Here is a 24,960-nt window from a genome sequence, read left to right on the forward strand (position 1 = left end):
TTGCCCCGCAACTGCTTTATGGTATCTCTGGATCTAAGGGACGCGTATCTACACGTTCCTATAACAGAAGCCTCGCAGAGGTTTCTTCGGCTAGCGGTAGATGTAGGTGGAACAACGGTACATCTACAGTTTCAGGCGCTGCCTTTCGGGCTATCCTCCTCGCCCCGCATTTTCACCAAGGTTTTGGCGGAGGTGATGGCCTTTCTTCGGCTCCAGGGAATATCAGTGATAGCATACCTGGACGACCTGCTCCTGTTTGCAGCATGTCCACTGCAGTTAGTCAGAGATCTAGAACTAACAAGGAGGGTTCTTACAGATCTAGGGTGGCTAATGAACTTGGAGAAATCCAGTTTGATTCCCTCTCAGCGCATTACGTACTTGGGCTATCTGTTGGACTCAACGCTACTGAGAGTGTTTCTTCCAGCAGAAAAAGTACAAAAACTGGACAGGGCAGTGGCTGTTCTCCAGTGCAGCAGTCAGGTCTCCATAAGAGTTCTGATGTCGGCCCTGGGACTATTAACCGCTACCCTCCCAGCAGTGCAATGGGCAGGTCTGCACTTTCGTCCCTTACAGTCCTTTGTCCTAAGGGTGTGGGATCACAGTCAGGAAGATCTGGACACCTTGGTACAGGTTCCACCCCAAGTAAAGAGATCCCTCTGGTGGTGGAGGAGGGTCTCAAACTTGTCGCAGGGTCGTCTGTGGTTCATCCCAGTTTCTCAGGTGGTAACCACAGACGCAAGCGGCAAAGGTTGGGGGGCGCATCTGGGTTCCCTTTTAGCACAGGGCACCAGGGAGGGCAACGAACTAAGAAGGTCGTCCAATTGGAAGGAGCTGAGGGCAATCGGGCTAGCACTCAGGTTCTTCAAAGAGGAGCTACCGGGCCACCATGTTCAGGTGCAGTCGGACAACTCGTCCGCCGTGGCCTATGTAAACAAACAGGGCGCCACGAAAAGCGGAGTCCTGTTGGCCTTAGCATCAGACATTCTGAACTGGGCCGAGACTCACACTCTCTCACTCTCAGCAGTCTTCCTGAGAGGAGAAAAGAATGTGATAGCAGATTTTCTCAGCCGAACCAAACTGAGAGAGGGCGATTGGATCCTCAACCAGGAGGTTTTCAATCTCATTTCAGAGAAATGGGGTCCTCCAGAAGTAGATCTGTTCGCGTCAAGAAGCAACGCGAAAGCCCCTTGTTTTTTCTCCCTAAACAGAGGGGAGGGAGCGCGAGGGGTCGACGCATTGATCCAGAACTGGCATTTCAGAATCTGCTATGCCTTCCCGCCCCCAGCGTTATTACCAGCAGTTCTCAGGAAGTTCCAGATGGAAAACACGTCCCTGATTCTAGTAGCACCACATTGGCCAAAGAGGGCTTGGTTCTCAGTACTCAAGCAGCTAGCGGTCGAACCTCCCTTATTCCTGCCACCTCGAGAGGATCTCCTCTCACAGGGCCCAGTCCTCTGTCCACAGGTTCACCATTGGCAGTTAGCGGCCTGGCTACTGAGGAGGGTATGCTAAGAGCTTGGGGTTTTTCTGAGAAATTAATCTCCACCCTCCTCAACAGCAGGAAGAAGGAAACACGCCAGATTTATAAAAAAGTCTGGGTACGTTTCAATGAATGGTGTGCAGAAGGCTCCTTTGCGGTACATAGTCCCACAGCTGTGTTGGAATTCCTTCAGTGCGGGGCAGACAGGGGTTTATCCATAAGTACCCTTAAAGGTCAGGTGTCAGCACTCAGTGCTTATTTAGAAAAGCATCTGGCCACCAACCCTTGGGTGGTCAGATTCTTTAAGGCTCTGTCTAGACAAAGACCGGTTCAAGGCCCTCCCTTTCCCAAGTGGGACCTATCGTTAGTTTTACAGGGCCTGACGGGAACCCCCTTTGAACCTTTAGAAGAATGTCTACTAAAGGATCTTACGTTAAAAACAGTTTTTTTGGTAGCAGTGACAACTGCCAGGAGAGTCAGTGAGGTTGAGGCCTTATCGGTTAGACCTCCTTTTTGCGTTATTTTCCCAGATCGGATCATCTTCAAGACTGATCCAGCAGTTTTACCTAAGGTGGCTTCTGGTTTCCACAGAAGTCAGGAGGTAGTTCTACCCTCATTTTGTCCCAACCCCTGGGGGGAAAGGGAATTAAAATTTCATTCTTTGGACGTAAGGAGATGTATCCTTCAGTACCTAGAGCTGACCAGGAGGTTTAGAAAGTCAGACTCTTTATTTGTTTTGTGTTCTGGGGCCAGAAAAGGATGCAGAGCGTCTCGACGCACTATTGCCAGATGGCTCAGAGTAACCATTGGCCAGGCCTATACATTAGCAGGGAAAGAAATCCCAATGGGTATAAGGGCACACTCTACCAGAGCTATGGCAGCTTCTCAGGCAGAAAGGGCTGGAGCAACGCCAGAGCAAATATGCAGGGCTGCAACATGGTCCAGCTATTCCACTTTCGTAAAGCACTACAGAGTGGACCTGGTGTCGGCTAGTGAGCAAACCTTTGGGCGAAAGGTATTGCAAGCTGTAGTCCCACCCTAACTGGTAAGTGCTCGTTCATCCTCTCATGGTGGCTGTCCTGAAAGACGAAGGGGGAAAATTAAAGTTACGTACCGGTAACGTCTTTTCCAGTAGTCTTTCAGGACAGCCCTAGTTACCCACCCGAAATTTTGGGGTGTCTTATAAAAGACCAGAATGCAGCATGATAATGATATGGAATAGTATGTTATTAATGTGTTCTTGTGTCTCCCCAGCTGACCGGAGGTAATCTTGGAATATACTGAGGTCTGGCGGGGGGAAGTAAGAATTTATGGGCTGGCGCAGTGTTTCCTGGAGGAAGAGGAGGAGACTATCTCTCATGGTGGCTGTCCTGAAAGACTACTGGAAAAGACGTTACCGGTACGTAACTTTAATTTATTTTTTTTTCAGGCGTCATGCCAATTTGATATTTAGGTTTTCTTTCACTATTTATATGGTTGCACATATGTGGACATATGACCATTTAGATATCGGGTTGGTGTATGAGAGTACACTCACTCTATGCAAAATTTTTTTTCATATGTTTAGCGCAATTCTATGTTTTTCCACTGTATATGTGGATGGCTATGGGGTACGTACCTGGCCATCCACATGTTGGGGGCTTCCCTGGTGGTCCAGTGTGGGCATCCGAGAGGGGGCTGCACTGATAAACAATCAGCGCAGACCCCCCTGTCAGGAGAGCCGGCAATCAGACCGACACACTGCATCGCCGCGATGAGCGCCCCCATGGGCGCGCGGCGGCTGTTATGCTGCTGGACATCATATGACGCCTAGTCAGGATAACTGAACCACCGCCTGGCCGTCATTTTGCTATAGGCCGGGCAGGAAGTGATTAACCACTTCAGCCCTGGAGGATTTGGCTGCTCGATGACCAGAGCACTTTTTACAATTTGGCACTGCGCTGCTTTAACTGGTAATTGCGCGGTCATGCAATGCTGTACCCAAACAAAATATGTGTCCTTTTTTTCCCACAAAGAGAGCTTTCTTTTGATGGCATTTGATTGCCTCTGCGATTTTTTTTGTTTTTTATATATATATATAAACGGAAAAAGACCGAAAATTTTGAAAAAAAAAATGATATTTTCTACTTTTTGTTAAAATTTTTTTTTAATAAATTTTAGTCATACATTTAGGCCAAAATGTATTCAGCCACATGTCTTTGGTAAAAAAAAATGTCAATAAGCGTATATTTATTGGTTTGTGCAAAAGTTATAGCGTCTACAAGCTAGGGTACATTTTCTGGAATTTACGCAGCTTTTAGTTTATGATTACCTATCTCATTTCTTAAGTTGCTAAAATGGCAGGGCAGTACAATCCCCCCCCCCACCCCCCAAATGACCCCAATTTGGAAAGTCGACAGCCCAAGGAAATTGCTGAGATGCATGTTGAGACCATTAAAAAATGTAATTTTTTTGTCACAAGTCATTGAAAAATGACAAAAAAAAAAAATTACACAAAGTTGTCACTAAATGATATATTGCTCACACATGCCATGAGCATATATGAAATGACACCCTAAAATACATTCTTCTGCTTCTCCTGAGTACGGGGATACCACATTTGTGAGACTTTTTGCGAGCCTAGCCCTGTACAGGACCCCGAAAACCAAGCACCGCCTTCAGGCTTTCTATGGGCGTAAAATGGTGATTTCACTTCCTCACTACCTATCACAGTTTCGGAGGCCATAAAATGACAAGATAGCACAAAACCCCCCCAAATGACCCCATTTTGGAAAGAAGACACTTTAAGCTTTTCGCTGAGAGGCATGTTGAGTCCATGGAATATTTTATATTTTGCCACAAGTTTCGGGAAAATTTTTTAAAAATTGTTTTTTATTTTTTTTTTTACACAAACTTGTCCCCAAATGATATATTGTTCAAACATGGCATGGTTATATGTGGAATTACACCCCAAAATACATTCTGCTGTTTCTCCTGAGTATGGAGATACCACATGTGTGGGACTTTTTGGCAGTCTATCCACGTACAGGACCCCGAAAACCAATCACCGCCTTCAGGTAGCACAACCCCCCCCAAATGACCCCATTTTGGAAAGTAGAGTGGGAACGGAAAGTATTCAGACCCCCTTAAATTTTTCACTCTTTGTTCTATTGCAGCCATTTGCTAAAATCATTTAAGTTCATTTTTTTCCTCATTAATTTACACACAGCACCCCATATTGACAGAAATACACAGAATTGTTGACATTTTTGCAGATTGATTAAAAAAGAAAAACTGAAATATCACATGGTCCTAAGTATTCAGACCCTTTGATGTGACACTCATATATTTAACTCAGGTGCTGCCCATTTCTTCTGATCATCCTTGAGATGGTTCTACACCTTTATTTGAGTCCAGCTGTGTTTGATTATACCGATTGGGCCTTGATTAAGAAAGCCACACACCTGTCTATATAAGACCTTACAGCTCGCAGTGCATGTCAGAGCAAATGAGAATCATGAGGTCAAAGGAACTGCCTGAAGAGCTTAGAGACAGAATTGTGGCAAGGCACAGATCTGGCCAAGGTTACAAAAAAAATTCTGCTGCACTTAAGGTTCCTAAGAGCACAGTGGCCTCCATAATCCTTAAATGGAAGACGTTTGTGGCGGCACAGTGGTGTAGTGGGTAGCACTCTCACCTAGCAGTAAAAAGGGTCACTGGTTCGCATCCCAGCCACGACACTACCTGCCTGGAGTTTGCATGTTCTCCCTGTGCCTGCGTGGGTTTCCTCCGGGTACTCCGGTTTCCTCCCACACTCCAAAGACATGCTGGTAGGTTAATTGGCTTCTGTCCAAAAATGGCCCTAGTATATGAATGCGAGTTGGGGACTCTGGATTGTGGGCTCCTTGAGGGTAGGGACCGATGTGAGTGTGCGATGTATGTGTAAATTGGCAGCGCTACATGGGTACCTTAAATAAAATAATAATACAATAGATGAGCATCTTAGTGAGATGCAATGTACAGGGATAGGGATAATTGTAAACACGCACACTCACTCAGGTTGAACTGGATGGACTGGTGTCTTTATTCAACCTTACTAACTTTGTAACTGTGTTTGGGATGACCAGGACCCTTCCTAGAGCTCGCCGTCTGGCCAAACTGAGCTATCGGGGGATGAAAGCCACATGAAAGCCTGCATGGAGTTTGCTAAATAAACACCTGAAGGACTCCAAGATGGTGAGAAATAAGATTCTCTGGTTTGATGAGACCAAGATAGAACTTTTTGGCCTTAATTCTAAGCGGTATGTGTGGAGAAAACCAGGCACTGCTCATCACCTGTCCAATGCAGTCCCAACTGTGAAGCATGGTGGTGGCAACATCATGCTGTGGGGGTGTTTTTCAGCTGCAGGGACAGGACAACTGGTTGCAATCGTGGGAAAGATGAATGCGGCCAAGTACAGGCATATCCTGGACGAAAACCTTCTCCAAAATGAAGGTTTTCGTCCAGGATATGCCTGTACTTGGCCGCATTCATCTTCTCAAAAAAAAATGAGATCTGTAAAATACTCACCATGCCTCTTAGCAAATACCTTGGGGTGTCTGCTTTCCAAAATGGGGTCATTTGGGGGGGGGGGGGGGGTTGTGCTATCTGGACATTTCAGGGCCTCCGTAACTGTGATAGGTGGTGAGGAGTAAAATCACAATTTTACGCCTGAAGGCGGTGCTTGGTTTTTGGGGTCCTGTACGCGGCTAGGCTCCCAAAAAGTCTCACATGTGGTATCCCCATACACAGGAGAAGCAGCAGAATGCATTTTGGGGTGTAATTCCACATATAACCATGCCATGTTTGAACAAGATATAATTTAGTGACAACTTTGTGTAAAAAAAAAAAAAATAATAATAATAATTTTCCCGAAACCTGTGGCAAAATATCAAACATTCCATGGACACAACATGCCTCTCAGCAAAAATCTTGAAGTGACTTCTTTCCAAAATGGGGTCATTTTGTGGGGGTTTTGTGCTATCTTGACATTTCAGGGCCTCCGAAACTGATGGGTACTGAGGAAGTGAAATCACCATTTTACGCTCTTAGAAAGCCTGAAGGCGGTGATTGGTTTTCGGGGGCCTGTACACGGCTAGGCTTCAAAAAAGTTTCACACATGTGGTATCCCCATACTCAGGAGAAGCAGCAGAATGTATTTTGGGGTGTCAGTTCACATATGCCCATGGCATGTTTGAGCAATAGATCATTTATTGACAACTTTGTGTAAAAAAAAAAATGTATTTTCCCGCAACTTGTGGCAAAATATAAAATATTCCATGAACTTAACATGCCTCTCATCAAATAGCTTGGGGTGTCTATTTTTCAAAAAAGGGTCATTTGGGGGGTCTTAACTGTCCTGGCATTTTTTTCCACACAGTATTTGCACATCGATTTTTCAAACGCAATTTTTTTGAAAAAAACAAACTTTTCTTAATTTTAATGCACTTAAACACACTATATTGCCCAAATGTTTGATGAAATAAAAAAGATGATCTTATGCCGAGTACATGGATACCAAACACGACATGCTTTTAAAATTGCGCACAAACGTGCAGCGGTGACAAACTACATACATTTTTAAAAGCCTTTACAGAGGAGGTCTACTGCTAAAATTATTGCCCTCAATCTGACCTTCGCGGTGATACCTCACATGCATGGTGCAATTGCTGTTTACTTATGACACCAGAGCGACGCTTCTGTTCACCTTTGCACGGGGGGGCAGGGGTGCTTTATTTTTTCTTTTTAATTATTGATTTTGCTTTTTTTATTATAATTTTAAACTGTAGTGACAGGTTCTCTTTTTTTGAAAAAATTGGGGTCTATTAAACCCTAGATCTCTCCTGCTTTCAAGCCATCTGACCACACCAAGATCGGTGTGAAAAAATGCTTTGCCAATTTCCCAATGGCGCTGTTTATATCCGGCGAAACCTAAGTCATGAAATATTCATAGATTCTGGTTTCTTAGGCCATAGAGATGATTGGAGCCATTCTGGTCTCTGATCAGCTCTATGGTCAGGTTGCGGAACCACTGGCTGCATTCTCAGGTTCCCTGTTGGGACAGGAGAGCCCGAGAAAACCATGGAAGATGGTGGGGGGGGCGTTCCCTCCCACTGTTTGTAAAAGCAGTCTAGAGGCTAATTAGCCGCTAGGATTGCTTTTACTTGAAAGCTGACTGCTGGCTGAAAAGAATGATACCAAGATAATATCTAAACCTGCAGGCATCATCCTGGTATAACCACTCAAAGTCCAGCAACATACCAGTACGTTGCTGGTCCTTGTTGGGCATACATTGTAATGTTCTTTTTTTCATGCAGCCTGTGGGCTGAACGAAAAAAAGAGATTAATCGGTGGGTATGCCCACCATTAGAATACCGCCCTGCATACATGCACCTTTTTTTTTTTTTTTTTTAACTGTGGTGGTGAAATCGCCTCCTACAGCGCTGGAGTCGCTGATTTACGTATAGTGGGAGCAAACACTGTTGTCAAGATAAATAAATTAGTACTGCAGCTGAATAGCGTACCTGCTAAGCAAATGATGGTTAACAATAAAATAAAGTAACATTACAGTATAATAGGGCGTACACACGGTCGGACTTTGTTCGGACATTCCGACAACAAAATCCTAGGATTTTTTCCGACGGATGTTGGCTCAAACTTGTTTTGCCTACACACGGTCGCACAAAGTTGTCGGAATTTCCGATCGACAACAATGCGGTGACGTACACCACGTACGACGAGACTAGAAAAGGCCGGTTCAGAACCAAGCGCGGCACCCTTTGGGCTCCTTTTGCTAATCTCGTGTTAGTAAAAGTTTGGTGAGAGACGATTCGCGCTTTTTCAGACTCGTGGCTTTCAGATCGTTTTCTGACGTTCAGTTTGTGCTTGTGGGTTTGTATCTGCTCTTCAGTGCGTGCAGTCAGTTCGTATCGGAGTTTTCTGTGTGATCTTGCCTGCTCGTTGCTGTTTTTCAGGTCGCTCTTCACAGGCCTTGCTGTTCTTCAGTGCGTTCTTTTACTTCGTTCTGAGCAGCCGACCGTTTTCTAGCCATGTTTCGTATGCGTACTCTTTGTAGAGTTCGTGCTGTGCGGGGGCTTGGTGTTGGGGTCCTGACCTTGACACAAGTCCAGTCCATGAACAGGGTGGGGAGGAGTTCATGGACCAAGAATTGGTTGCTTCAGCGTGACCAGTTCTGTCATATGCCTTTGCTCCGTGAGATCCGTGAGAATAATCCTGATGATTTCAGGAACTTTCTCAAGATGACGGACCCCGTGTTTCACCGTTTGTTGGCTTCACTGACCCCCTATATCAGCAGGCAGGATACCTGCATGAGGCAAGCCATCACTCCGGAGCAGAGGTTGGTCGCTACCTTGCGGTATTTGGCCACAGGGAGAAGTCTGCAGGACTTGAAGTTCTCGACAGGCATCTCCCCCCAGGCTCTGGGGATCATTATCCCAGAGACCTGTTCTGCCATCATCCAGGTCCTGCAGAAGGAGTATATGAAGGTAAGATTTTTATCCTTTTATATCACATTTTATTGTATTAAATGTTTGATAATATATTGTATTTCTTTCCTCATTCCCTAATTACCATGATTGTAATATGCTGTGAATGTCCCCTTTGTCCTCATGCATGCTGGATTTTTATGTCATTATTATTTTAGGTCCTTCATACATATTTGCCCTTCAATAACCTCCCCAGCATGGTGTCTCCTGCCCTATATTCACCTCATGTAGTCACTTAACAATGTATTTTATCAGCTCCATAGTAGTGCTTTACCCCAAACACCCCCTAAAATGTTTGGGAATTTTATTTTTGATTTAAATTCAGGCAGAGGGCCAGAGGCTTTTTTTGTGGTGTCCCCAAATTTTTTGTAACCCCCCCCCCCCCAACTGCTAAGTCAGCTGATCCCAATTCATTATCCTCAATCATCTATCTGCTGACTTTGCCAAACCCATACACACTATACCCATCTCTTTACTGGTCAGATTTATGGATGAATTCCCCAAAGCATGTAGTGCAAGGGCCTGCCTGTCTACTTTCCAATGGTACTGTTTAAAGTTCTTGTATCCTATTATTAACTTGATAGGTAATAGCAGAATGATCAAATGTCCTCAAATGTGTACAGTGTGTATTTATATCTTTGTATTATGACACTTCTTACCTGTCCAGTGGTCTGCCAATAGTGTAACTAAGGAGGGGCTGTTCCAAGTAATACCCTGTATTTAGGCATTCATCTCTCAATGAAGTGAAGAGGGTTACCTGTCCAAGAGTTCCCCCCCCCTATAATGTTAGAAATGGACCATGAGAGGGGGGGAGGGGGAATATGATAGGTGTACCTTATACTTTGTTGTTGTAAAATTCCCCTTAGTAAATGCTATCTGGAGGTTGACCCATAATGTTTGTGTCTAATCTGCTTGCCATGTTTCTGTGAAAAAATAGTAATGTTTATTGTTTTTTCCTCAACAGTTTCCTTCCACGCCACAGGAATGGCAGACTGTGGCCTCCCACTTTGCCCAGCGGTGGGACTTTCCTAACTGCGGAGGGGCAATTGATGGGAAACACGTCCACATCGTCCCACCACCCAACTCGGGGTCGTACTATTATAATTACAAGTGGTTTAATAGTATAGAGATGTTGGCGGTGGTGTCGGCTAATTACGACTTCTTGTATGTGGACGTGGGGAAGAATGGCCGGATGTCCGATGGTGGAGTGATCGCCCAGACGGAGTTCTACAGGCGTCTCCAGAATGGCAGCTTGGACTTGCCACCTCCAGAGGACAATGTTGAAGGTCTCCCATTTGTGTTCGTTGCTGATGAAGCGTTTGCGCTGGGGGACCACCTGATGCGGCCATTCCCGATGAGGACCCTCACCCCGGAACAGAGGGTTTTTAATTACCGGCTGGCCAGAGCCCGAAGAGTGGTGGAGAACACATTTGGAGTTCTTTGCGGGTAGGGGGGCTATCAATATGCCAGACAATCTGTGACACCTTTTTCAAATAAAAAACAACCAAAAGCAATTCTTGGTGGACATTTACTGCTTGTGTTTGTTTGAGCTGACCCTGACAGAAATGTGTTGAGTGCAGAAAATGTCGTGATTGGGTAACCTTATAAAGAATAGTGTTGGCTGGTACTTCCTAAATGCAAAAACACATTTCACTACAAGTGCACTTGCAACTGCACTGAACTTGCACTTGTAGTGCAAAGTGTATTTGCCCTTAGGAAATAACCCCCATTTTTGCATAAAACAGCAATTACATCACCCCAAAAGTGTTGTAGTGTTGAGACAATAATCCACACATTCTTGAGTAAGGCACTTTTTTATACCTGCACAATCACATGTGCATTTAGCAAAGGTTTTTAAAACAAAACAACATGTTTGTTGTATAACAATTTTTGGGGGGGCATAATCGAAATATCCATTTCAGATAAAACAGGCCTGTGTAAAACCAACAAGAAAGCCAAAAAACTTGAACTTACAAAGTTCACATTAGGTAAAACCTGAAGGCTATATCAGACATCAGTATTTAGGAACTGGGTTTGATATAGCGTTCAGATGGGGGGAAATCACCCCTGGAAAAGCCAAATTTGGAAGATGCACACAAATTTACCAATGTCAACATGTGCTATCTGCCATCAGGGGGGATCAAGGGACTTTATAATTGAGGAAGGGGTTGCACCCCCAAAACGCGTCCATTGATCTCCCGTGATGGCAGATAGCACATGTTGGCACACTGTGTGCATCCTCCAAATTTGGCTTTTCTAAACATTGTAAAAATTTTTGTAAGATAAAACAGGTGATTTTGTGGGGTTTAAATTCGCCCCAAAACATCAATGATGTTATTATTTTTTTTAATAACATCACTGATTTGTTGCTGGATGTTTTGCAATTGGAGATTACACCCCATGATCTCCCCGATCAGTATCTGGGCACTTTCAGATGTAAAGCGTTCTGGATCACGATCACCTAAAAAGAGATAAAGAACAAAAAAAACAGGTCTCAAAAATCTGCCACCATCCATCTCTTTTACCTGAGCCTGTGGTCGCAGACACTCACCTGTTGTGGTGCCAATCTCCACCACATCATCTTCTTCCTCCTGCTCAGCTTCTTGGGTTGGTATTTCCCCTTCTTCCAGAGGGGGGGGGGGTCTCTGGTCTCCTGGGATGAGGAGTGTCCTCCGAGTCTTTTCTCCCCTATGTAAAACAAAAATGGTATAATTAGCACACAGATATTTGATGGCAGAACTAGAAATAGGAAACATTGCTTGGAAGTGGGGTACAATTTTCTATTTTAGCCGAGTTCAAAGATGTCTTTTTTTTATTGTCCTTTGTCAAGCTGCAATACTTTACCTGTTTAGTACAAGCTTCACAGATGTAGCACCCCCTATAGTATACACTGGAGCACCTGTGTGCCCCCCCTAATAAAAAAGGTGTTCTTGTGTCCCACACTAGTGCTCCAGTGTCCAGATGTGAAAACAGCTGCTCAGTGTCCTCTCCTTACACACAATCTAGTTTGCATTTCATTCTAGTAACAAACCCATCTACACAAAAAAATATTTGGCATCCAAGTAGGCCCAAAAAAAATGTTGGAAAATGCATATGGCCTAAACAATGGTGTTCTAGAGGCCGAAAGAAAAATGTTTGATACGAACGAATAATGGGCCCATGAACATTAAAGTTGACCTTTTTAAACGTTACAATTACTAAAAGCATATGGAGCAGAACGAACGGAATAAAGACAGAAAGAATATGAACACAGCACAACTACTTACTTTTTTGCAGCACTCTCCGGATCTTTCGGTACTGCTCTGGCTCTCTCAACTTCAGGTCCGACCACCGCTTCCTGAGCTGATCTTTAGACCTTCGTACCCCGAAATTCCGCTCAAGACTCCTGACCACTTTACCAATGATTTTGGCCTTTCTGATGTTGGGGTGGGGGTAAGGCCCATATTTTCCATCATAGTCGGACTTCCTCATGATGTCTACCATCTCCAACATCTCCCCAAACGACATATTTGTGGCCTTAAAACGTCTCCTTCTGGATCGGGACGTGCCTGGATCCGGGCTTTCCTCCTCCTCCTCCTCGTTGTTAGAATTATCACGCACCTGTTGTAACTCCGCCATCATGCTCTTCCCCCACTGCGCCGAACGAAAAGGGGCGGGGAATAGACTAGAAAGAACGTCAGGGGCGGGCGGAGTTACACGCATGCGCAGTGTGTATAAAGCGTAACACGCGTGCGTATTACGTACGATCTGTGAGCGGAGGAAGGAGCATTGGACGCGCCGATCGTAAGAACGAAGGTAAGAGACAAACTTGGGCCTATACTGCTTCTAGATTGAGGCCTATATTGTAACAAGATTAGGAGAGTTTGGTCTGACATTAGGCTTTGTCTTGTGTTGTGTCTTGCAGTGAACATGGATATCTTAATGAGAGATACTGACTTCATGTCACTATTCATTGATATGCTAAGGGAGCTGCCCTGTCTGTGGGAGATTACCCACCCCCATTTCAAGAACCAAGCAAAGAGGAAGGCAGCACTGGAGCAATTGTGTGAAATTGTGAAGCAGGTGATCCCCATGGCAGACATCACTTATTTAAAGATATTAATTGGTGGCCTGAGGAGCACATATCTGAGGGAGCGCAAGAAAGTCCTGGATTCACAGAGATCCGGAGCAGCAGATGACATCTATGTCCCCAGGATGTTGTACTACGACAGGCTGCATTTTCTGGCAGGCCAGACTGAACCCAGGCCATCCCTCTCCAGTCTTCCTTCCACGCTTCCTTCCCCCCCGGCTGAGGCTTCTGACGCCCAACCTGGGCCTTCCAGGCAACATGCGGAGGAGCCCAGATTGAGCCAGGTATAGCATTCCTCTAAATATTTCTGCTTGTCCAATCAATGATGTGAACTATATGTTAGTTGGGAGTACTAATTTATGATTGTGATTGATGATGCAAAACATTACAACCATGTCCTTTTTTCATACACAGGGAAGTCTCAGCCAGGAGGTGGCCGGGCCGAGCCGGCTGGCTGATCTGCAGGTCCCTCCACCCCCCCTGAAAACAGAAAGTGGCAGTAGGACGAGTGCCCTAGAGGAGGCGGCTATCAGATTCTTTTGGAGGGCTACAGAGGTCCTGGGAGCACCACAGACCAGGCAGGAGAACATTGCTGCATTCATAGCATATAAAATGCAGAGGATGGAGGAGGGCCAAAAAGCCATGTGTCAGGCCCTCATATCAGAGGCTCTGGAGAAAGGTATGAGGGGCCAAATTACACCTCACACACAGCTTTGGGATGGTCCTCCTCCTCCTCCTGCAGGTCCTCCTCCTCCTCCTCCTCCCTCTCCTCCAGGTCCTCCCAGTCCTCCTCCAGGTCCTCCCAGTCCTCCTCCTCCTCCAGGTCCTACTCCTCATCCTGCCACATCTCCAACAGCACAGCCACAGCCCGGAAGGAAGTGTGGAAGGAAGACCAGACAGTGATTGCCCTGGATCCAGTCTGGTCGGCCAAAAGATGCAGCCTCTTGTGGTACCACAGCCTGGGGACACAGATGTCATCTGCTGCTATCCGAGTCTCTGTGAATCCCGGACCAGACTGGCCTCCCTTACATATGGACTCCTCAGGCCACCAATTTTGATGTTTAAGAATTGATGTCTGCCGTGGGGGTCCCAGGCTTCACTAATTTCTGCTGTTGATCCAGTGTTGCCTTCCTCTTTGTTTGGTTCTGAACCCTTAATAAAGGATTTTTGTTTTGAATTATACTCTCCTATGTGTTTTACTTCAAAAATGACAATTTCTAATATACAATGTGAAATGAACAAGGGACACCAACAACAAAAAATCTCCTGGAGATTAAATAATAAAAGATATCAATGGTGTTGGGGTAACTTGACACACAAAACACACACAAAAATATTCTGGAGTAAAAATAAAAATAACATTGAACAAAGATCAGCCTTGGAAAAAATTCAAACATTAAAGAAAAAAAAAGGCTTAAAAACAAAAAAAAAAACATAAAAAATATAAAACTGTCAGATGTGACAACTAATAACAATATATTGAGGGAATCCCACTAAAAAAACACAAATAAAAGTTTGTGAGAAGTGTGTGTGAATATGAGCAGCAAAACGACTTAATTCTTGTCACATTATAAAGAAGAAGAGAGTGCGCTGTATTACCATTAACCATTTTTAACATTGCAGCGTGACGAAAGTGCTGTATCCATTGCGAACGCTAAGTTTACCAGAACGAGCTGTCCCGTGTCGGAATTTCTTCTGAGCATGCGTGGCACTTTGTGCGTCGGAACAGGCCACACACGGTCGGAATTGACGCGATTGGATTTTGTTGTCGGAAAATTTTATCTCCTGCTGTCCAACTTTGTGTGTCGGAAAATCCGATGGAAAATGTCCGATGGCGCCCACACACGGTCGGAATTTCCGACAACACGCTCCGATCGGACAATGTCCATCGGAAAATCCGACCGTGTGTATGGGGCATAACAGTAACACCTACCATACCTGCAAAACAAATACAGTAAAACATAGTAAAAATAAAACCTTTTTTAACACAATCTGTGCCTAAAAAATATATGCCGAAGCATGGGGGCAATCCGCCCTGTTAGAAGCAAATCGCTCCTCCACCCCTGCCCCCACCCATGCTTTGGCATATATGCTCTTTTTTTTTTTTTTTTTTTTTTTAACTGTGATGGTGAAATCACCTTCTACAGCGCTGGAGTCGCTGATGTATGTATCGTGGGAGCAAATGCTGTCAAGATAAATAAATCAGTGCTGCAGCTGAATGGCGTACCTGAACACAAAAAAATGGTTGATAATAAAACACAGTAAACAGTAAAGTATAAAAGAATTACATACCTGAAAAGCAAACATGATAAAACATAGTAACAAAACACTACATTGTAGAATACAGTAAAAAAGAGCAGAACAATATAGAGAGAGAGAACAATAAAACAACACTTTTTTTTTATTTTCTATATTTTTTTACACTTTTATGTAACTGTAACGGTTCGGTTCCAGGTTCGGGTTTCACAAAATGCGATGGCATCTTTGGAGACCCTGTGAATGTATGTCCTAGTCTGTGCAGCGCTGTATCCTACTCTAATACTCCACTAGTGTGTGGTAGCGTTCAAAACATTCACCAATACAAAGACCAGGATGGTCAGGTCAGGAGGGACAATAATAGCGGGTGGCACGACTATATCTGTGCTTTCTACAGACACAACATTTTCTTTGGGGGGCTCGTTGGGTAGGGGTATCAGGGAGGACATACGGAAAATGCCTCTCATGCAGCCAGCTTACTGCATTTGGGGATTGGGAAGTTGGGCCACAGCACCGTCTGGAAACAGAAGGGCTGTGATGATCTCTTCCTGGAATTTAAGGAAGGATCCAGTTCCTCCTGAAGCTTTGTATAGCACATAAGCATTCAGCAGAGCCAATTGCAATAAGTATACAGACAATTTTTTGTACCAGCGTCTGGCCTTACGGGCGACTAGGTACAGTGCTAACAACTGGTCTTTGAGGTCCACCCCTCCCATATTAAGGTTATATTCGTGGACATAGAGCGGTTTCTTCACAACACCAGTCGCCGTAGGAATTTGGACCGTCTGCGTAAGGGAAGAAAGAAAACATTCCGATTATCCCTCCACTTCACAGCGAGCAAATTATTACACTTCAAGCAGGCTCTCTCCCCAGCCTAAGACGGGAATCTACAAGCCGCTGGTGTAAGCCCCGGCGATTAGATTGCACGGTGCCAAATGCGCCAATTCCGTGATCGAACAAGTGACTAAAAAGTGGCACGCTCGTGTAATATTTGTCCACATATAAGTGGTACCCCTTTCCAAATAAGGGCGACACCAAGTCCCATACAATCTTACCAGCGCTCCCTATGTAGTCTGGGCAGTTCTCCAGCTTCCTCGTAAACCATAAAACTATATGTATAGCCTGTGGCCCTGTCACAGAGCTTATACATCTTGACCCCATATCTGGCACGCTTGCTGGGAGGAAACTGAAAGACAAGCAGCCAGAAAACTTAATCAGGGAGTCATCAATGCAGACAACTTGATGGGGAGTAAACAAGGCTGCAAACTGTTGGTTGAAGTGGTTAACGAGGGGCCGAATTTTGTAGAGCCGATCGTATCCAGGGTCACCCCAAGGACGACAGAGTTCATTGTCATTGAAGTGCATGAACCGCAAGTTCTGCTCGTATCGTGCCCTGGCCATGGAAGCAAAGAACATGGGCATATGGTGAATTGAGTTAGTGGACCAATATAACCGCAACTCACTCTTTTTAGTTATGCCCATGAGGAGGGATAGGCCCAGAAAGGTCTTAAATTCCGAAACCATAATAGGTTTCCAATCTCTGGCAAGGGTCAAATGGGGATTAGTGGCGATGAATTTACCAGCATACAAATTGCTTTGGTCCACAATAGATCTATAGAGATCTTGCGTGAAAAACAGCGAATAAAAATCAAGTGACATAAAATCAACTGTTTCCACCTGAATTCCAGATTGGCCAGTGAATGGGGGAAGTACGGGTGTTGCAGAAGTGGTGAGCTTCCAATTAGGATTGGCATATGCAGCAGGAAGGGCACTATGGGCTTGACGGGGCCTGTCTTCGTCTTCTTGGTGGCTGAGGGACTCTACTCGTGCTGTCCACCTCACCAGCTTGACCTGCACTTATGGGACTCGCCACATTACCACGTGATACTGCAGTGCTGGATGTACGACCAGGATGTACTAGGCCACTGGTGCTTGCCAGTTCACCAGAAGGATGAGCGGCACTAGTACTGGCTCTCTGCTCCATACAAGAGCCCTGTGGTTCTTGCACCTCAACAACAGCAGAATGGGGTCGGGTACGCCTGACCTTGGCAGGGACCACAACTCCGTCTTCAGAGCTATCTGTCAGGGTGCCGCTGCTGTCTACTGGTTCGTATTTTGAGCCTGAATCTGACAGATGGTTGACTTCCTCTTCACTATCTGTCATGCTCAGAAACGTGTAGACCTCTTCAATACTATACCTTCGATTTGACATTTTGCTCTCTAAATTTACTGGTACAGTGGTGAGACTCACAGGAAAAAGAGCTCCTGACTGTCAGCGACTGCTTCAAAGCTACCAAAAAAACTGTTAGTGTTCGCAGGGATCAGGCCTGATTTAGAGAACGCTGCAGTTATGTGTGTTGTGTTTTTGTAAGTGACAGTGATCGATTGATACTGCACTTGGGTGGGCTGGGCGGAGGGGCTAAATGCAGGTGCTAGCAGGTATCTGGGCTGATCCTGCTGAACCCTAAATTGCTGGGGACGTTAATCTAGTTCTGATCAGATCAGATATTGATCCGTTCACACACTATACTACTAAGGGAGGTGTATGGTGTGTGCGTAGGTGTTAGCACTACTGGCACTAGTCTGACGCTGCCTGGGGCGATGCAGACCCTGACTGACACTAAAACCTAACTGATGTCACCTGCCGGGTGATAAGGATGTTAAACCTTTATTGGGTAATATACGGTGGGTGCCCTGATGCTATAAAAAAATCTAACTAAGCAGCGTCACCCGTGACACTAATACGGTGATCACTGATGACGGGGTGATCGAGGGGTTAAACCTTTATTGGGGGGGTCCCTAGACCTATCTGGGCCTAATACTAATTACCCTAATGCTGATTAGTGTCACTAATGACACCAGTACAGTGATCAAAGAAAAATATGAACACTGCACTGGGTGACACAGTGATAGGGGGTGAAGGGGTTAACTGGGGGGTGATCGGGGGGTGAAATATGTGCCTATGTGTACTGATGTTAGTGTAGTGTTGGTGCAACTCACAATTAGATGTTATCTCCTCTCTCTGGAACGAAAAGGATTCCACGAGGAGAGATGACATCACTCATTTGTCAGGACCGATCAGCAGGTCTAGGCCATAAATCATTGGCCTGGGCCTGGAGACTGATCAGTTCTACAACGAATTTGATCGCCGTGGCCGCCGTAACATAACGTCAGTTCGCCCACCCGTGCCATTCTGCTGCAGTAAAACTGCGGCGGCTGGTCGGGAAGTGGTTAAATTATTATACAGTTATTTTACAATTATTATACAAGTGCAAGTAGAAGTGTCCTTCGCGCTGTTAATGAGTAATAGTGAAAATTGGTACAAAATGACATAAAAAGTGAAAATGTGTAGTAGCTACAAATATTGATGTGTGATGATGTCTTACGATGACAGCAGCAACATCAAAAGTGTTCACATTACACTTCAATGGAATAGTTAAAGTAAAAGGATCTCGCGCATAAAATCTAATCACACATAATATAAAATGACTAATAGAATGAAATAAATAGTGAAAATCCTGTGGATAAAATAAACATACAATATCACAATAATCAATATATATAAAAATGCAAAGCCAAAGTGAAAAGTGCTTAGTGTCTGTGTATCTAGGATAAAGTTCATAAAGTGAACAGGTGAAAAACTGAATCTCGGCTGTGAAGCTTAATAAAAAGACTGGAGTTGAATTAATTTATGGATAGGTCAAAGTTCATGCAGGTCCTCATGAAAAATATTCAGATAGCATTAGGCTCTCAGAACTTTCACCTTATTACAGATTAAATCAGGCATCATTAGGTGTCTCTTTGTTGGAGCTATATATTGCATCTCAGTGATGTACAGACGTTCCCATCTGTTTGTTATGGCTTAGTTCCTTTCCTTTCCGCTCTTCATACAATAGACATGCCTATTAGAGCAAATACCGCCAAGGCTCGGACAGCCCGGTGGAGAAGAGAGGGAGAAAAAGAAAGCCTCCAATGGTGTAGTATTTAGGATGAGTAAAAGCACAAGCGCTTACTTTTCGCTGATGACCTCTTGTTAGCCCTGTCATCACCTATCATCTCCCTTCCCAACCCATATGCTATTCTACAACCGTTCTCGGAAATTTCGGGCCTTAAAATCAATCAATCACAGTAAATCCAGGGCACTGAACCTCTCTCTGCAGAGTTCCACCCAGACTGCGCTTGAACAATCCCACCAATTTATATGGGAGCCAGACGCTCTTTCGTATTTAGGAATACGATTGACCTCATCTATACAATTCTTATATAAACAAAATGACCCTGTTCTGTGTGAAAGACTGACAGAAAACCTAGCCAGATGGCAGATACACCCCCCATCGTGGTTTGGCAGACTACACTCGATAAAAATGAATGTGTTACCGAAGGTTTTATATCTGTTTCGTACTATACCTGTGTAACTAGCCTGCCCTGACCTGCAGACATTCCAAAAAAAGATTCTCCAGTTTATATGGGGAGACAAGAGGCCCAGGGTGTACAAAGGCACAATGTACACTCCAAAACAGAAAGGGGGACTTGGCCTACCAGATTTACTGAAATACTTTAATGCGGCCCAGATGGCCCAACTTACTAAATTTCACTCCCAACAACCCCAAGCAATATGGATGACAATGGAATCTTATTCCTGTCATCCTAACCCAATTTCATATATTATGTGGCTACCAACGAAAGAAAGACCGATCGTATTATGTCCTACCCTTTCCTTCTTGCTAGAGATCTGGGATAGACTCTCAAGGACTCAGAAATTCAAGTCACCCCATAATCCGCCAACAACTCTATTGAGAAATAGAGACTTCACCCCGGGCCTCACCCCCCGCATTCGAATGGTGGACCAACAAGGGCCTAATACGGATAGCAGACCTCTGTGACCACAAGGGTATGCTAACCAAAAGATCCCTGGTAGAAAAATATCAAATGCCAAATACTGAACACTATAGATTTACTCAAATACACCACTATATGCAAACCCTAGCTCGTAAGGGTGATTTAGCAACAATGACTCCCATGAAACATATGTGATTCTGAGCCTGATGCCACCGGGGACGTGGCCCGTCCAGGGTGGTTTAATATCTTGCCCCCTGACCCGTCCGATAGTGAGGATGAGTCCTCTGCGGGCTCAGCAGCGAGTGAAAAAGCGCTGGCAGACACACTTGTTACTGAGGTGTGGGAGACTAAAGATAGGGGATGTGGCTGACAGGGCCACAGTCGTGGCTGTGTCCTATTGTATGCATAAGTCACCTCACACACCAAGGGTGTTTCCTTATCAGCCTTATTTTGATAGGTTTACCTATAAGAAATGGGAACAACCAAAATCACCCTTTGTGGTCCCCATACATTTCTCAGTACGCTACCCCTTTAAAGAATCACTTTTAAAAAAAGTGGACTACCCCACCAGTGGTGGACCCTCCTGTTTCCAGGTTGAATAAAGCAACCATGATTCCAGTAGAGGAATCCCCGTCTGTTAAGGACCCGGCTGACAGGAATGCGGAAGCTGTGGCACACAGCATGTTTATTATGGCTGGGTCGCCATTGCATCCAGTCTTGGCCTCGACCCTGGTGTCACAGACCCTAACTAAATGGGCCAAGCTTTTGCGCCAGGGTCTGGATAGTGAGCAGGTTCCCACTGCTTATGTTGATTTAGCGGACCAGTTGGTCCATGGGCTACAGTATATTTGCGATGCAGCCTTGGATGTAGCTCCTGTGCTGTCCAAGCTTTCTTTTTCAGATAAGATATTCTTCCAGGCTCCTGGGACTGCAGATAAAGGAAACAGATCTCTCAAGTCTTCCCCGGGAAGTTCCAAGCAATTTTGGGCTGGTAAGCCTAGAGCAGGCTTCTCCGGATCCTCTGACAAGACTCCTTCAGCGTGAAGGTCTGTCCTCACTCATTGCTGGGTTGGGGGGACATCTTCGCTGGTTTCCAGTTTCATGAACCTCCGTCGCGATCATCAAGGGGGTCCACAGATTGAACCTTTTGGGGGTACCAAAGAAGGAGAACAGAATTTGTCCACTTCGGGGAGCCCTGTGTCTCCTTGTGTGGGTATAATTCCTGTAAAGGTTCGGGTGATGTCCGAACTACCCAAGGGTCCCCCAGGTTAGTAGTTTTTCTTCTCAAACGTCGGCCCCTTCAGCAGGTTCAGTTCAACGGGAAGTAACTGAGGCTCGTAGCAATCTCGCAAGTTCCTCTGGTAGACGCCACAGTCGTCCTAGTTTCACTGTGGGGCCAACGCCTTCCTCTTCTGTGGTGCCTACAAGGGACCGAGGGCGAAAGGCTTCCGGTGGACGTAAACGTCATTTGGAAACTACCACTAAGGACCAGTCTTACCGAGGGCTGAGCTTCCATCCTGCTTTACAGTAACTGGTTTTAATGGCCTAGCCATTGAAAGCCAGGTACTGAGAGATGGAGGTTTGTCGGGATCAGTGATCTCTACTATGGTGAAGACAAGGAAGTCGACATCTAATAAGATATACCATCGTACATGGAAAGCGTACATTTCTTGGTGTGAGTGGATTGGCGTTCATCCTCTATACTTTTCTGTGGCTCGGTTCTTAGCTTTTCTTCAACAGGGCGTTGAACAGAAGTTGGCTTTGAGCACCATCAAGGGACAGGTGTCTGCCTTAGCAGTCTTCTTTCAGCGACCCCTAGCCACTCACTCTTTAGTTTGTACCTTCATTCAAGCAGTCCGGCATGTGGCTCCGCCGGTACTGTCTCTTTTGCCGCCACGGGATTTAAACTTTGTGCTATCGGTTCTCCAGAAACCTCCATTGGAGAATATTAAGGAGATTCCCTTACCTAAGTTGTCCCAGAAGGTGGCATTCTTGGTGGTCAAGATTAAGGAGGCGCTGTGTCCGTCAATGAACGAAAGAGAAAATGGGATTTTTGTACTCGCCGTAAAATCCATCTCTCTGAGTTCATCAACGGACACAGCACCCATCCCTCTATGGAGTTTTTGATACTTCTATTACTGCTTGCTACTAAACTGAATACCTAGAGCAGGGAGGGGTTATATACTGACTGAGGACAGCCCATGGGCATAGCCGGGTGTTTTCTGTTCTGCCTAGTCCTCCTCCTGCAGAGGCGATATAACCCAATGGTCCAGATTAGGGAGGTGCTGTGTCCGTCAATGAACTCAGAGATATGTATTTTACGGTGAGTACAAAAATCCCATTTTTTTAATATATATTTGTTATTTATATATGTATATACATTTGTTGTATATCTCCTTCATATTTATTTATTGACATTTATTGATTTTTTTATGAATTTCTTATGAAGATATTTATTGGTGCTTTGTTTCATGTTGTAATTTTATTCCTGGGGAGGTGGATAGGATGGCTTCCCTGCCCCTATGCTTGTTGTTTTTTTTTTTTTCGCAAATTTCTATTTTTTTTTATGGTACAAAAAGAGAAATAAAAAAAAAAAAAACCACACCTCGTCATGCAGAGCAGGACTATGCTTGTTATTTAAAAGTTTGCTTCTCGCCAGCTCTTGAACACGTGACCTGAGGAAGGGGTTAATCCCCGAAACGTAGTGTCTGCACTGTTCAAGATCTCGGCAACTTTTCCTGGTTAATTTCCTGGACAATTTCACCCTTTTTGTTTTTGACCGTGGGACGTTTTGCAGCCCACTGAGGCCTGTCATTGCATGGAGGTTTGACGCAGTGAGCTGATCGCAGCATCTGAAACCCGAAAGTCGAGCCGTGAGAGTTTATCACTGCTCTCCCTGATTCACTCTAGTGGTACCCATGCTGCGGCTCTCCTCTCCTGGATCTCCTGGTTACACAACTGGCCCTCATCGTTCCTCTTCAGGTGGTCTGTGCTGTGAGGCTTGGGGCTTGTGGACAGTCCCTCGCCTCTAGCACTCTTGTCGATTTGTCACTTCCCTGAGCACCCCACAGGCTCCTCTCCACCACCGGCGGTTTATTCCACCTTTTTGGAGGTGGGATAGTCTCCTTTCCACCTCTCCTAGCTCCTGAGTGTTCCTGCAGTCCTTGTAAGTTCTTGTGAATGTCAATGCAGTCGCTTGTATTTTTATTTTTTTACTGATTATTGTTCTGGATCTATATGCATCTCCTGGCAGCTACAATCATTTTTTTTTCTTGCCAATAAAGAACCTTTATCATATATGGGATTTCCATCATGGTTTATTGTTCATCATCCTTTGGATCAGTGCTTCCCCATTTGTCTTTATAAGTAGATGAACAGTGCAGATAGGTCTGTTCCATATGGATGATCAAACAAAATACTAGCCCTCAGTAGCAGGCGCTTTTCCATCTATATGATTTGCAAATCCAGTAGACTATATGTGTATGACTCATTGATATTTTTACTCTCTCTATAGATCTGGACCGCCACAGTGATCCAGAAGAATCTTTTGCTCGAGATCTCCCTGATTTTCCTTCCATCAATCCAGAGACAGTGGGAATAGATGATGAAGATGATACCAGCATTGGGCTGCCTCTTTCAGCCAGTCATCATCATATGTGCTCTGGCCAGCTGTATGATGAGCAGGAGTCATCAGAGTCTGAAATACCACTTGCATTTGGTGCTCAGCAAATCAAAGACAACCTTACCAACCTAGTCACAAGAGGGATGATAGAAATGGCATTGGCAGGAGTCACCCAGCAAGCCTCTGGGTTTTTGGAAAACACAAGACCCAAAACATATCAGAGAAACTCAAGCTCTGAAATGGACACTGATGCAGAAGCTGATGACTTTGAGTTGCTGGACCAATCCGAGCTAAACCAGATGGATCCAACCAATCTACGTGGCCAACAGTAATTTACTAGGAAGGTGCCAGCCTCTTGTGAACTTTAACATTTTTCATTGTAAACCTGTATCTGTGTGAAGTTTTCGTTTCTTAATGCAGGTTTGCCAGCCTGCTACTTTACCACTGTGAACCAGTACCAATAGATTAGTCAGTCTAGAATGAAAGCTGCAGTGTTTTATATCTGAAATTCCTGCTGGATGATGGACTGTGCAATTGGTTTAATTTTTCTCATAAATGCCCTACCTCAGGCTCGGGCTAGAGAACACCTATGTTTGTTATTAATGTGGAGGTTTTTTAATATTTGGTGATTTAGCAGCAGGGACACGTTTTACATTTAGGTGTATTAATTCATACCATGTGGTCGTTCTTTCCCCAATCATGGGAATAGGATCTGGACCGAGCACTTAAGAGATGCTGAAGTTTGAAGTGGATTGTTAACATTATTGATTCATAGAGAAGTGTCCTCACAGTCTGTGCATTTTAATTTTTCTTCTGTCTACGGTGGGGCTTCATTCTGTCATATAGTAAACCATTTCCTTAATAATGGAAACCAGATGCTGTCCTTCCTCTCTTCCTAGACAAAAAGCACTTTTAAATTTCTTTTTTTATTATTTATAATTGACAGTTTTTATTAAATTTTCATTGTTTCAATACAAAAATATAAGGCACAAGTGGGGGTTATAAAATAAAACAGATACCGAGGGGGAGGGAAATGGAAAATTATGATGAATCAACAGACTTCTGTAGAAGGCGTGGATGCATCCTGCAATTATCAAACATGAGGCAAAGTTGCTTAATAAAAGGAGGTTGAGATACAGCTCTAGAAGAGTGTGAACATAACACAGTAGT

The 24,960-nt window shown here is 44.7% G+C and overlaps 1 protein-coding gene across 2 annotated transcripts in view; it reads left to right on the forward strand.

Annotated features, from left to right (window-relative positions):
• Nucleotides 1–24,960, forward strand: part of RETREG3 (reticulophagy regulator family member 3) — a 947,700-nt gene that overhangs the window by 605,578 nt on the left and 317,162 nt on the right. The window contains exon 10 of one of the 2 annotated variants that reach the window (XM_073608287.1): nt 23,683–24,661. The exons of the other annotated variant lie outside the window; for it this stretch is intronic. Within the exon in view, the coding sequence (XP_073464388.1) occupies nt 23,683–24,122 (440 nt within the window). The 3' untranslated portion in view covers nt 24,123–24,661. Of the gene's footprint in view, nt 1–23,682; nt 24,662–24,960 lie in introns of those variants that run through there. 2 annotated transcript variants of the gene reach the window in all.

Source organism: Aquarana catesbeiana, linkage group LG12, assembly GCF_042186555.1.
Source record: "Aquarana catesbeiana isolate 2022-GZ linkage group LG12, ASM4218655v1, whole genome shotgun sequence".
Taxonomy (NCBI): Eukaryota; Metazoa; Chordata; class Amphibia; order Anura; family Ranidae; genus Aquarana; species Aquarana catesbeiana.